The following is a 14901-nucleotide window of genomic DNA, read 5'->3' on the forward strand; positions in this document are numbered from 1 at the left end:
CAGCAAATAAGAGGAGGTCCACATGCTGCCTGGAAACATAAAACAAAATAATGCATTTCCAACAGAATGGCTTGTATCTTTTGACAGTGTCTCCAAAGTTGTAGTACATTCAGAACATATGCTATCTTAGCAAATGCAAGCTTTTAGTTTTTACGATAGAGCAAACCAAGATTCTCTCATTTTAATAACAGTTAGACAATAGGTTTCTCTGGTCCACGGAGTGTTCATAATGAGCCATTATTTAATTGATCCAGCCCAAAGAAAATGCTGATGCATCAGTTTGTTATTTAGTCCTACACAAGACAGAAGAATTCTCTTTTAAATCAGGATGCTCACTTGACTGCCCACATGCATACGATCATCCTATCCAAGCAAGAATGTCCTGTCTGACCAGCCTGACCTGGTCAACAAGTCTTGCCTGAGACCGGTAGAAGCAGTATGTCTTTGGCTTGCCGAGACATCACTTTGTAAAGAGATTTCTCAGAAATTTCAAAGCATTCCGAAGTTGCTTATACGATTATGCAAGAAGATACCCAGTGCTGACTTGAATTCCTTAGGGATAGTGCTACTTACCTTGGAACCACACAGAACTTGTCAAACTTCTTATTGTACAGATGAGAAAAACACAAAGTTCTTATGGAATAATATACACTGTTATGTTTCCATAATAGAAATGTTATGTCACATCGTAACATTATCCATAATTGACCAGCAAAGCTTGGAACTTGCCAGTTCAGCCCGGATAGAAGATAGAGTACAGCAGAATGGATAATTCTCATCATTTGACTCTTTTATTTTTCCTGCTATGATTTTATTTTCTTTGTTTCCGGATTTTCAGAGACAAATGTCTATATGCTGACTATTCTTCTATGCATTTCACATGCACCTGTTACCATCAAATTAATTCTAGTTTATTTTCATTGACATGATTAAAAACAGAAAAGCAAGCATTGGAACAAATATTACATGGCACAAATTTGATCATAAAATGGCTCTGAAGAAGACTCGAATATGTTCACATTATTTAAATACCCAACATCAAACAAACACAGACCATAACGTGATCACAGACAATATGTGGGCCACCATAGTGCAACACCAAAATGAAAAGCAAAAACAACTGGTTCCATTTAAAATGTAGTGACATTCTTACTGGGTGACAAAGAAGTGTTACATTCTTAAAGTGAGATAGAGCTTGTTAGGATCACATATAAAATTACGTTAATTATTTTATGAAACATCTCATGACCTTTGGAAACTTTATATCTTTACTGTGTGTCATTTGCAACCTCTAAGACATGTGATTTGATCACAGCAGAGGGAAAAACTATTTGTGAGCTGGAGGGGACTAGCAAGAGAAGGGGTCAGGAATCTAGGTGTCTTTTAGGAGAGTGAGAATGAAGCATGAGGATCCCTCTGCATAACAGGATTTGGAGAAGGCCATCACTTCACCTGCTTCTAGAAGAAGTCAGTTTTGATGTTAAGAGATTGAAATGCAGAATAAAGCTCTCACCTTTTGCTGCCTCGTACTGCCTTGTCTCCCTTCTTCCAGGAGATGGTTGGTTTGGGAGAGCCTTGGGGTTTGCACTCTATGAGGACTTCCCGGTCTTTGGTAACAACTATGGTTTTCTTCACTTCATTTAGTTCAAAGGAGGGTGGTGAGGCTGTGGCAAAGACAAGTGACTTCCATTAGAAGCAGAGCTGAGGATTATAGGTAGTTCACTCGCGTGGTCAACTCTCTTATCTGGCACATGTTCTTAAAATCTCACAAAAATGACATAACATTAACACAAACGTATTAATTAATAAAAATTTTAGTGATTATCTGTCCACTATAAGTTAATGATTTCAAATAATATGGAGTCTAGGATTAATAATAGTTGGATAAATGACATGCTTTTTTATGATTACCAAGGTCAACTGTGAAGGACTGCAAGTCACTTGGACATTGGTTAGGAGGTCAGCCAAAAAAAGTCAATTTTGGCTGTCTGTGCAGAGATGGATTTAAATTCTAGGGGAGACAACTTGTCTCTTTTATTTCTCAGCTTATTTAATTCAGCCCTCCTCACTTTACTTTAGAATTATACAGACGTGACTGCAGTTTTCAAAGATTTTTTTTAAAAAATAGAACTTAAAATTTTAACTCAAATTTTCATTTCAATTACTCATCTAAGTGTGAGTAATTCATTAAGATTTACCACATCTATGTTAAGATTCTTTTGACTGTGGAATATACAAGTCCACAGGATCTGGGTGAGCGATTGTTTATATAAGCTGAACCTGTGTGTAACTCCCAGCAGCAATTTATGCTCACGTTAAAACCATACAGTGTATGACATGCCAGCACTAAACAATTGAGGCCTGTCAGGATATTGAAGGCAAGTGAAGGAAGTTATGGGAAGATTACAGGTAGCATTTTTGGTTGCCCCCTGGGGATTTGCTTCATAACTGATACTTTTGAAAGTATGTCTGCTGGATAAAAGGGCTTGAGAATGTTTCTGGGAAAACTCTGATGTAAGGGATAGCTGAATCAGCCTTTCAATTTTGAGATGCAGGAACACATGTTGACAAGAAAATACAATAATATTTGATTGGTTAAGATGATGGCCTTGGTGATGGAGTCCTGTATCTGTTAGCTATGACTTCTTCGTGATGCAGAGCAATTACAGTTGTAAGCATTCACAGCTGAGTAACTGTCTATGCTGTGCGACATTTCGTTTATATGCAAATGGTGCCTTTCCTGGTCCCAGAGACCATCCATCTTTCTATAAATGTTATGCTTACAGAGGTTAGCAAGACAGTAGAAAGCACCTGTAACGCTCTTCCACACACCGGGGAGACAGAGTGTTAAGATCACTTAAGTCTCTCTTTGTACTGCAGTCATCCCAGAAGAAAGCTTAGGAAGCCACCTGCGTGTGAAACAGTGCAGGTGTCCCTAGTATCCCCAGGGTTCCTCTGGGAAATCTGGGTGACTTCTGAGTCACTACTGAGTTCACTACTGCCTAAGTTCACTATTTCAGCAGTATTCAGTAATGGACTTAGGTTCCTGTCCAGGGTCTGATCCTAGCAAAGGTGATGTTATCTATGCTTCTCTGGGTTCCCCGAAATGCTTTTCTCTCCAATGTAGATGCCTATGAGAAGGGGGCTGTTTACCCTGGTGTTGCTTTTTTGAAGTGTCATTTACACAAAGATCATTAGCAACTACTTGGGAAAAATCCTAGCATCTTTATGGGAAAAGGACAGGCTGAACAAATACTAGGATCCTAGCCAGTTTTGTGGTAGCCAGTTTTGTCAACTTGATCAGCCTAGAGTCCTCAGGGAGGAAAATTTTGGTGAGGAACTTTGGCCTGTGTTTGTGTGGGGGATTGTCATGATCATTAATTGATATATGAGAACACAGCTCACTCTGGGTGGTACCATCCCTAGTCCGGTGCTTCTACAATGTATAAGGAAGCTAACTAAGTATGAGCCTTTTTAAGCCAGTAGGAAGCATCCCTCCATAGTTTCTGCTTCAGGTTCTTGCTTGACTTCCTACCCTGATGGACTGTGAACTGGAAGTGTAAAACAATTAACTGCTTCCCTCCTTTAAGGTGCTGTGGTTAGGGTGTTTTAACCCAGCAAAAGAAAGGAAGCAACAGTCTCTTACATACCCTCAGGGCCTTTTCTTGTGAAAGTTAACACATGCTCTTACGTGATTTTGTTCCATGTCGTAGAAAACACCTATTGTATCAGCCATTTAAGATGAAGCCTAAACTCACACACATAAACATGATGGGAGAAACTGCAGAAGGAATATCAATGATTCAGTGCCTCTTTTCAAGCTATAAAATGGGTTTTAGATTCACATCGTAAAACTCCACTATAGTGTGAATGAGGGGGGAGAAGAAAGCAAAACTTTTTTCCTGTTTATTTGCTCAGACATTGCATACCTAGAATCTTCAGCTCGGCGCTTGCATAAATAGCTCCATATTTATTCTCAGCCAAACACTGATACATCCCAGCATCTGACTGATTCACGCTACGGATCGCCAATACTCCATTAATTGTGTCCACTCTGCTCTGTAATGCAATAAAAAGAAATGAGATCTAGAAAGTAAGCAGCTCAAGCCAATGGTCCACATAAAATCTCAGAGATCACCCGAAGGAGGTCTCCAGTTAATGCACTTAGATTAACATTATTCTGTAAGTTATTTACTATGTATTATGCCTTTTAGAAATTATGATTTCTTGCTCAGTATTTCTGTTTCTTGACTGAGACAGCTTTGTTTTGGTAGACTAGTTGAATACAAGTGAAGGATCAACAGAGAATGGGTTGATAGGCATTTCTTTTATAAAGCAGAAGTAGAAACTAGTCCCAGTCTGGAAAGGACAAATAGTGTGGAATGCAATGGAGGCAAACAGCAGCTCAGGTGCTAGCAATGGTCCCTGTGCTCATCTAAGCAGAGGTTTGATTGTTCTTTTAGTTCTCAACAAACTAACAGAGATCAACAGCAGTAGCAACACCAGTTTTCCAGGTTATACGCACAGTTTCCAGTTGGGAAATACAAACTTTATTATCATGTGAAAGTCTTTTATAAAAGACAAATCAAACAAATGTAACGTGAGAAAAGAACACATCACAAAAAAAGAGTACATCCACCAAACAAATTTTGCTGTTAAAAGGTTAAAGATAGTGGTATCTTAGACTTAGCATCAAGTACGTCCTTAGGTTTTAACATCTTCATGAGCAGGGATTCAGTTATTAATATAGATGCCAAGTAATTTGACATGATTTTCAGAATAAACCCATGCACTGAGCAAAGATAACATCTGGCAGAGGGATTTGTGTAACCTGGATGTTGGGAATAAAATCTGTGACCATCCCTGCTTCTGCCTAAAGGGGATTCCTAGGAAAGTTAGAGAGGCAGGGTTTGTGAACTGGAACCTAAGTTTGCTTTCATGGCTTTGTATTTGAGTCTGGATTTTGGCGTAACTGCACTTTCTTTAGGTTTAACTGGTTTCAGAACAAGAAAATATCAGCATTTGGTGAGCCTGTGGTAAAGGCATGATTTTAAAAGGGAAGAAACTGAGGCTCTGGGAGGTAAATGGTATCTGACTCAACATGATAAGGTTCTACCTGGCTGGACAGAACTTTACACTCAGTTACGGTTGTCTACATAGTATCTTATTTAGTTACAATGAGTGAACTATTCCTCCTCTGACCACCTTCCTGTGAAGGCCACAACCAAGGAAGAAAGCTATTAAAATTAACTTTCTTATTATGCAATTAAAAAGCAATCAATGTAAATCTGTCATATAGCAAATGGTTTTAAATGTATGTGATAGACTTACTGAAAAGACATTTGTTAAGTCTGCACATCACAGAAAGATCCTCACCAGGACACAAGGTATCACAGTTTTATTTTAGTTTTCTTTCATATAGGAACATAAACCCAAGTGAGTCTGTATTCCAGGTAAGTTTCATCATGTGCCTGGTGGGGGTCATTAGCTAAATGATATCTAAAGGTCAGCTAGAAATGGCAGCAAGTCTGTGATGATCAATGATATTTTCCTATAAATGTATAGGTGTTAAATAACTTTGGTGTAACAAAGTTACACCAAGAGGTAACAAGATAATTGAAATAATAAATGATATATATATGTATATTACATATGTACATATACACACATATAAGAAGACAAAAGAAGACCATTTTGTGCTACATGCTATGTGTCCTGGCTGGCTTTATGTTAACATGACACAAGCTTGAGTCATCAGAGAGGAGAGAACCTCATCTGAGAAAACGCCTCCATGAGATGGATTTGTAGGCAAGCCTGTTAGGCATTTGTTAATTAGTAAATAGCCCAGGCCATTGTGGGTAGTGACACCCCTGGGCCAGTGCTGCTCCTGGCTGAGCAAGCCAGGAGGAACACACCTCCATGGCCTCTGCACCAGCTCTTGCCACCAAATTCCTGCCCTCCTTGGGTTCCTGCCCTCACTGCTTTTGATGATGAATTGTTCTATAGAAATGTGAGTGAAATAAGCCATTTCTTCCCCAAGTTACATTTGGTCATGGTGTTTTATTGTAGCAATAATAACCCTTGCTAAGATATCATGGTCCTTACACGACTAGGTACGAGTTCCCCACAGTACCTGCAGCAGGAGGGGTGCTCCATTCTTCAGCCAGCGGTAGGTGGGCCTGGGCTTTCCAGTAGCTTTGCATTCCCACTGAAGAGGACTCCCACTGTCCAGCTGTGTATCATTCAGTTTCTGTACCCAGTGTGGGTATGCTGTGAGCATTTAAACAAGAAAGAAATGTGGATTCAGTACTTCGACATTTACCACATTTAACCTTCATGGGGAAAAATTCACTGTATTTCTACAGGTTTAGTTCTTTTTATTTTCTGCTTTCTTTCTTTAATTTTTATATTTCTTATATTAGTTACAGTTTATTTACTTTGTATCCCAGCTGTAGCCCGCGCCTTCATTCCCTCCCAATCCCATTGTTCCTCCCTCATCTCCTCCCTGCTTCTCTCTAACTCTACTGATAGGGGAGGTCCTCCTCCCCTTCCATCTGACCCTAGCTTATCAGGTATCTTCAGGACTGGCTGTAGTGAATATCCTCTTTTGTGGCCTAGTAAGGCTGCTCCTCCTTCAGAGGGGGGAGGTCAAAGAGCCAGTCATTGAGTTCATGTTAGAGACAGGGGCCTGTTCCCCTTACTAGGGTACCACTTGGATACTGAGCTGCCGTTGGCTACATCCGAGCAGGGGTTCTAGGTTTTATCCATGCATGGCCCTTGGTTGGAGAAACAGTGTCAGAAAAGACCCCTGTGCCCAGATATATTTGGTCCTTGTGAAGCTCCTGTCCTCTCCAGGTCATACTAACTCTCCCTTCTTTCATATGATTCCCTGCACTCTGACCAAGGTTTAGTTATGAGTCTCAGCATCTGCTTTGATACACTGCTAGGTAGAGTCTTTCAGAGGCCCTTTGTGGTAGGCTCCTTTCCTGTTACTTGTCTTCTCCTACTTCCAATATCCATCCCATTTGCCTTTCTAAGTGAGGATTGATCAACTTATGCCGGTTCCTCTTTCTTGTTTATCTTCTTTAGGTGTACAGATTTTAGTGTGTTTATCCTATATTATAGGTCTAGTACCCACTTATAAGTGAGTATATACCATTTGTGTCTTTCTGCTTCTGGGATACCTCACTCAGGATGATCTTTTCTGAATCCCACCATGCACCTGCAAATTTCATGATTTCCTTGTTTTTATTTGCTGACTGGTATTCCATTGTGTAAATGCATCACAATTTCTGTATCCATTCCTGCATTGATGGACATCTGGGTTGTTTCCAGGTTCTGGCTATTACGAATAAAGCTGCGACAAACATGGTTGAACAAATGTCCTTGTTGTGTACTTGGATATCTTTTGGATATATGCCTAGGAATGGTATAGCTGGATCTTGAGGAAGCGCTATTCCTAGTTGTCTGAGAAAGCACCAGATTGATTTCTAAAGTCCTTGTACCAGTTTACATTCCCACCAGTAACTTATAGTATTTATGTAAGAACAGGGGAGCACATGTTTATACAGGTGAGAACATCACACTACACAGCAGGGTACATCCCTGTTACACAGGGGAGCATGTCATTATTATTACTCAGAGCCATTATTATCACTCATGGGACACATCATTATACAGGGAAGCTTGTCATTATTACACAGGGGAGCATGTCTTTATCACACAGGGGAAAGAACATGTAATTATTACACAGGGTGCATGTCATTATTACACAGGGAAGCTTGTCATTATTACACAGCATGTAATTATTACACAGGGAAGCATGGCATTATTACATGGGTGAGTATGTTATTATTACAACAGGGACATATCATTATTGCACAGGGAAATGTCATTATTATAAGAGGAGCATATCATTATTACACAGGAGAGCATGTCATTGTTACACAGGGAAGCATGCCACATTACACAGAGAAGCATGTCAATATTACACAGGGAAGCATGCCATTACTTCACAGGGAAACGTCATTATTACATGAGGAGCATGTCATTATTACACAGGGAAGCATGCCATATTACACAGGGAAGCATGTCAATATTACAGAGGGAAACATGCCATTACTACACAGGGAAACATGTCGTTATTACATGGGGAGCATGTCATTATTACACGGGGGGGCATGTCATTATTACACAGGGGGAGCATATCATTATTACACAGAGGATCATGTTATTATTACAGGAGACCATGTTGTTATTACACAGGGAATCATGTCATTATTACACAGGAGGGCACATTATTTTCTTTTCTTTCCTTCCTGTCTTTTCTCTTTTTCTTTTTCCTTATTTCTTTCTCTTTTTTTCTTCTTTCTTTCTTTTCTTCTTCCTCTTCTTCTTTGTCTTTGTTTTTCTAGACTAAGTCTCTTTGTATAGTCTTGGCTGTCCTAGAACTAGCTCTGTAAACCAGGCAGCCTCTGCATACTTCTGAATTGTCCATCACTGAAGCCTGGCTAAGGGGCACACTATTATTAAACAGGAAAGCAGATCATTGGTATACAGGGTGCAAGCCATTGCATATTATTCCGAACAAGAAATGGTGCTATAGTGTGGACAGTTTGAATAGTTTGCTTACTGAAGGTATTTCTGCAAATGTGAATTATAACTTACACACATAGACATGCACACAATTTACACAAGTAGTTTCTTTCTTTCCAGAGCATGTAGTTGGGAGTCAGTCATTTGAAAGAATAACTCTTGTGGGTACCAGCACATAATAGGTCCTGTTAATAGTTTCCCTGGTGTGTGGGTACATGTGTGGTTGTATACATGTGAAGGGCTTTTTTTTTTAAATTCTGAGTTTGAATTATACTTAGCATAAATTGTTTTTAGAATTTATTCAAAAGCTTTCAATATAATTAATGAAAGTAGTTTCAAAATGATAACACAAAGATTTCTTTATGAATAAACATTGTGGGACTTACATAGAATGTAAAAATAAAAGTTAAAATGTCTTTTCTCCACTGGCCTGCTTGTAAATAAAAACTTTCAAAGAAAATAATTCTGTGTCCATATATTTGTTTAAAACAGTCAAAGCAGATGCATTTCTTTCTCTAGCTGCCGGTGGGATCTGAGCAGTGAGCTCTGTATTAGAGGACAGCGACCCTGTGCCTGTGTGTGAGCGGCTGTGCCTTCAGATGCTGCTCCAGCTAGTAGATACAAGTTGCTTGGCAATGGATTCAAAATAAAGTCTTTTTATTAGGTGCCATACAAATACATATATATGTGTAAACATAAACATATAAACACAAAGGAAATGAGGGTCATGGATCCCGTTGAAAATGAAGATAAGCTCCATATTTCAAAAGTAAATCTAAGTTCACACCTAAACACCAAAGACTTTACACTTGTGGGTTTCCATCTGTGGCAGTGTATGGTGTAGAAGTGGTTCCATCCAATGCAAGGTCAACTCAGCTTTCAGGAAACTTTGCTGTTGTTCTTTGCTTGAACATTACAACATATTTCATAAACTGCTAGCTGTGAATTGATTACGTGCATCTAGCAATAAAAAAATGCAGCAAATCGAAACTGATCACACTAGATTGTAGCCTGAAAGTGTTTTAGTATAGAGTAGAGTAAAAGTCGAGGTACGATAACATCAGGACAGTTTTCTTTGGCGGCGCATTCAGTGACTAACGGAAGGGGTGGCTTTAACTCCTTAATAGTAACACAGGGTCAGCACACGCCACAACTTGGTCTGCGTGGTGGGGAATTGTTCACTTACTGAGACAATAAAAATGTGGGCCAGTGAGATGGCGTACAGGTAGACACTTGCTTCTACACCTGACCACCCAAGTTCAGCCCTTGTGGCCCACATGGTAGAGATAAAAAACTGACTTCTGTGAATTGTCCTCTGATATACACATGCTTTATATGGCACACACACACACACACACATCACACATGAATGCATGCACACATAAAAACACACTAAACATGCACACTTACACACACTACACATATACACACATGCACGCATGCATGCATACATGTGCACACACAGACATATACACACAGCACAAACACACACAAACATACACACATATATACATACTACATACACACAAAATGCACACACATTTACACACCACAAACATTCATAGTCACACATACACACAAACATACACCACACACAAACACATAAACCTACACCACAGCTTAAATGGAAAAAAAATTTCTAGGTTTGGCTGCATTTACAATAAACTTTGTAACTTTATCTGGCTCTTGTTGGTCCATGTCTTTTAGAGCTTGGAAAACTGAGAAGACACATGGTCTTTGAAGTGAGAAACTGTTAGAACCTCGCCAGATGCACAGTATCCTGGCAGCTACTTATGCGATCCATTTGGGCTTCAGAACCGTCTCTGGGTTCCACTTGGTAACACGGAGAGCAGATGTGCGTAGAGCAAGGCACTGCTTATTACCTCTTGTCGCTGGGACCTCGGTAAGTCTCTCCTGACATCTGCTAAGTGTTATTGGCTGCTTCTCTCTTCCCGTATCTTAAGTATTGAGGACTCAACATATTTTACTGACATAGATCAATTTTAGTGTTATGGCTCTCAGCTGTGAGCCAGTGAAAGCTAATGTACAGTGCTGGATGACACAGTGGAGGGTGAATATGGGTTCAAGCCCCAGTTTGTGGTGCCCTTGCTATAATCTATAATTGGAAATGAGTTCCTTTACCTTAATGAGCTTCATTTGTAAGCTGTAAATGATAATTTCTATTTCAATGGGCTGCTAGGATGATTGAACATAATAAATAGTGATTGATTCTCTGCCCCAATCCATCACCCACACATAGCTTCAACTTTATTTTTGATCGAGTGAGAGCACATTATGCGGCACCATTTTCGGAATAGGAGAGTCAAGAGAAGAAAATGTCTCCCCACAGAAACAGTCATGGCACCAGGATGGTTATGGAAACTGGGAATCTACAAGGTTATATAATTTCCTGCAATGAATCTGTGTGTATTTCCAGTGGTAAACAACCACCCTTTAAAATCCAAACATAGTCAAATGCAAGTTTGAATAATAAGAGTAATTGCAAGAACTTTAATGCATCAGTATCCTTTGAGGTAGAATAACACAGTCCATAGGTGGCCTCTTCCTTGTTTCATAGTCGGCAGGCATGGAAGCCATAGTTGAATCCAGGCACTGATTCCAGACTGGATTGTGTTCTTTGTTGTTGTTGTTGTTTGTAACTTTTGAAATTCAGTTTATTACTTTTGCAGTAGAGGTTAAATCTCATACACCTGTTAAAACAAGCCTGTTATTTGTTGTTGTTTGTGTAGTCTAAGCTACAGGCTCAGAGTCTACTGCTGAGTTCTCACAATTGTTTGTAACACCTCACTCAGTGTACATGCTGTGTAAGTACAGTGCCAAGGAAACGACGCTCAGAGAAAGGTTTGTGCAAGTTTCAGTTTGGATCGAACCCCTCTCCATCCCTTGCCCCACTTTTCCACCATAGCTCCTTTCCCCATTCATAAGAAAACAACACATTTTCTCATGCCCTGGATAGCTCTCTCTCTCTTTTGGAACTTTTTTAAAGTTATTTTTATTTTTATTAATTACAGTTTATTCACTTTGTATCCTCCCTGTAGCTCCCTCCATCTTCCCCACCTGTACTTCTACCCCAGTCCACTGATAAGGGAGGTCCTCCTCCCCTTCCCTCTGATCCTACTCTATCAGGTCTCATCAGGAGTGGCTGCATTGTCTTCTTCTGTAGCCTGGTAAGGCTGCTCCCCTCATCAAGGTGAGGTGATCAAAGAGCAGGCCAATCAGTTCCTGTCAGAGAAAGTCACTGTCCCATTACTGTGGAAACTACTTGGACACTGAACTGCCATGGGCTACATCTGAGCAGGGGTTCCAAACCATCTCCATGAATGGTCCTTGGCTGGAGTATCAGTCTCAGAAAAGATCCCTGTGCCCAGACTTTTTAGCTGTGTTGCTCTCCTTGTTGAGCTCCTGTCCTCTCCAGGTCCTACTATTTCCAACTTCTTTCATAAGATTCCCAGCACTCTTCCCAAAGTTTGGCTGTGAGTCTCAGCATCTGCCTAGATACCCTGCAGGTAATGGTGGGAACTGGAAAAGATCATCCTGAGTGAGGTATCCCAGAAGAAGAAAGACACACAGGGTATATACTCACTCATAAGTGGATATTAGACATAAAATATAGGATAATCATACTAAAGTCTGTACATCTAAGGAAGTTAATAAGGAGGACTCTGACTAAGATGCTCAATCTCCATTCAGAAAGGCAAAGAGGATATACATTGGAGGAGGAAGAAAACAGGGAACAGGACAGGAGAGCTCTCTTAGAGCCTCTTCTATTTTTCTGTCTCCTGGCCCTTTTCTAGCATCCTCATTCTACCCACACTTACTTCCACCTGAGCACAGCACATGCTTCGAACTCAACTTGTAGTAATAAGTTCGAAATGTCTGCAGATGTAATGGCCTCATGAATAGGTGCCACTGTGGGTAATGTGTGAAGCCATGGCAATGCACAGCCTACAATATGAGCACTTCCTGCATGTGAGCAGTCATTCTTCTGTCTCCCTATTCACTTGCCTCACACTGAATCCTGCAGAGCGATGTTCATATAAAAGCAATGATCGTTATAAATAAGATAGATTTACAACAAAAATTATTCACTGCTTCCTGAAGAGCTTGCTTAGTTCTAGAATAAATCTAAAAACAACCTCAAAAAAGATTCTCTTGAAAATGTATAGAATTAAACTATGGATAATAAAGCATATTAAAATCAGTGAAGGATGCTGCCCTGGGGGTTTAAAGACAGTCAGGATATGCAGACTATTATATTCACCAATAATGCAGCTATGTCATTCTTGGGCTGTTTGATAAAGTACAACCTCTACCCTGAGCACTCCGGGTACAGATAGATACAGTAAATTCTTATTCAATCCTAAACCATAAATACAATGTAGAGGTTGTCACGACCTCATTTCATTGACTGTGGGGACACATGTGACTTATTTATTGTAGATCACATATCTTTATATAATACATATATAATACAAAACACGCCACTTCATAAGACTCCCTTAGAATTGTTTAGATTATGTCAGACCACTTCACTAGTTGTCTTTCTTCTTCCTCCCTTGTTCCACTCCTATCATTCCTTCAATCATTCCTTCCTCTCTCTCTCCTTTATTCTTCCTTCTCTTTTCTATCACTTGTTTTATTCTTATTTAATCTTTCACTTTTATTTTTTACTGAGACTGCTACAATCAAGGTTCAATTTAAGTCGGGATACAATTTTTGTGTGTGTGACAATTTAAAATCAGACTTTTGGGTAAATCATCGGAAACTAGAGGTGACAGAAATAATCAAAGAAATTAACCCATGAACCTATGGTACATGATACATAATCCACCTGAACAATTATGTCGTGGATTCTAAACTTCAAATCACTTCCCTAAAGTAGTATTTTCATCTTTGCTATTTATTTTTTTCTTGAATTTTATAGTTTGACCTGTTTATATTATACATACAAATTTACCTTTCACTTAACAACCTTGGCCTCTTTATGTTATATCATTTGTTACACTATATTTTAATACAATTGCTGTTATGCAGAGCAGCCTACCCCCAACGCTAGTTCTAAAGCTTTGACAAAATGGGCTACCTCAGAATGCAGGTATTTATTGTCTCACAGGCAGACCTGAGGTTCAGAGCTATGAGCCTTACTGCTCAAAATGGAGCCTGAATACAAACCACAGAGAGAGGAAAACAGCAAAGATCATGCTACCCATGAAGTTAGCATGGGGAGTGTCCCCAAAGACCTACACCTGGACGCCTTGGTTACCAGACTGTTACACTGATGGGGAGGGCTGGAGTTGGAGTCTGTTTGAAGGCGGGGTGTACCCTAAGGGGGCTGAAGCCTCTGCCTCTCTTTCTCTCTGATTTCCAGCTGCCCTGAGCTGAACATTTTTCTTCATGATGTGCAGTCTCGCAGTGTGTGACAAGGATGCAATACCAGGGACCGAAGCCTCTGAAAGCATAAGCCAGCACTAGCTTTTCTTCGTTTCAAGTTGATTATCTCAGGCATTTTCATCCTGGTAATGGAAACGTTTTTTAAATGCACACCTGCTATTAGTCAAATGTACATGTTCACCAGGAGCCCCTCCCTGCATTTTATAGTCACAGAAGTTTTAAATTATAGAAGTCATGTGAACCCAGATTTTTTTGGGAAGTGAAACGCAGAATTTCTTAGAAGTTTCCCAAGGAAACATACTCACACGGATTACTTAAGACAAATCTTAAGGTATGGTACCACAATGGAGTCTGACAGGAAGCCATTCTAATTATGGGCTGGAGTGAGAGGTCACATTCTTTCAATATATCATCCTGCTCTGTCAACTATACATGGTGAGTAGTGGAAATTAGCCTAGTTTTTGTGCCTTGGTAACAATCTATACTTACTAAGTTCAATGTGATGAATCAATATCTAGTCAAAATAAATTATTTTGACACTGTTTGCAGCAAACATCAGTGCCTAAGAACGAAGTAGCTGAGTCACGAAGAGGGAGCAAAGGAGTTAGGTCAACTAGGAGCCTTGGACTCCACACTCTAAAAGTCACTCTCTTTAGAAATCTGCTCTTTATAACAGTGAGAGATGGGGCATGTTTTACAATAGCACACACAGCAAGAGGCATTCCTCAGTTCTCTGGGTTTAAACCATAAAAGTCTTGTTAAATTCTTGTCTATTACCAGATTTTAAAGATGGTTAGTTCTCCATTTCATCACTGTGAGGATAGAAATGTATTTCAACAGGGTATGGCAAATGTTTGTTTGTTTGTATGTCTTCTATGTCTGAAGACTGACGTG

The 14901-nt window shown here is 39.8% G+C and overlaps 1 protein-coding gene across 2 annotated transcripts in view; it reads right to left on the reverse strand.

The window, feature by feature from the left end:
• The window catches only part of Cntn5 (contactin 5), a 1228807-nt gene that overhangs the window by 292737 nt on the left and 921169 nt on the right, over positions 1-14901 (reverse strand). For both annotated transcript variants that reach the window (XM_060369300.1, XM_060369297.1), the window contains exons 11-13: positions 6134-6270; positions 3930-4059; positions 1514-1664 (exon numbers count right to left, since the gene is read on the reverse strand). In XM_060369300.1, coding sequence (XP_060225283.1) covers positions 1514-1664; positions 3930-4059; positions 6134-6270 — 418 coding nt within the window. The remainder of the gene's footprint in view (positions 1-1513; positions 1665-3929; positions 4060-6133; positions 6271-14901) is intronic.

Source organism: Meriones unguiculatus, chromosome 1, assembly GCF_030254825.1.
Source record: "Meriones unguiculatus strain TT.TT164.6M chromosome 1, Bangor_MerUng_6.1, whole genome shotgun sequence".
Classification (NCBI taxonomy): Eukaryota; Metazoa; Chordata; class Mammalia; order Rodentia; family Muridae; genus Meriones; species Meriones unguiculatus.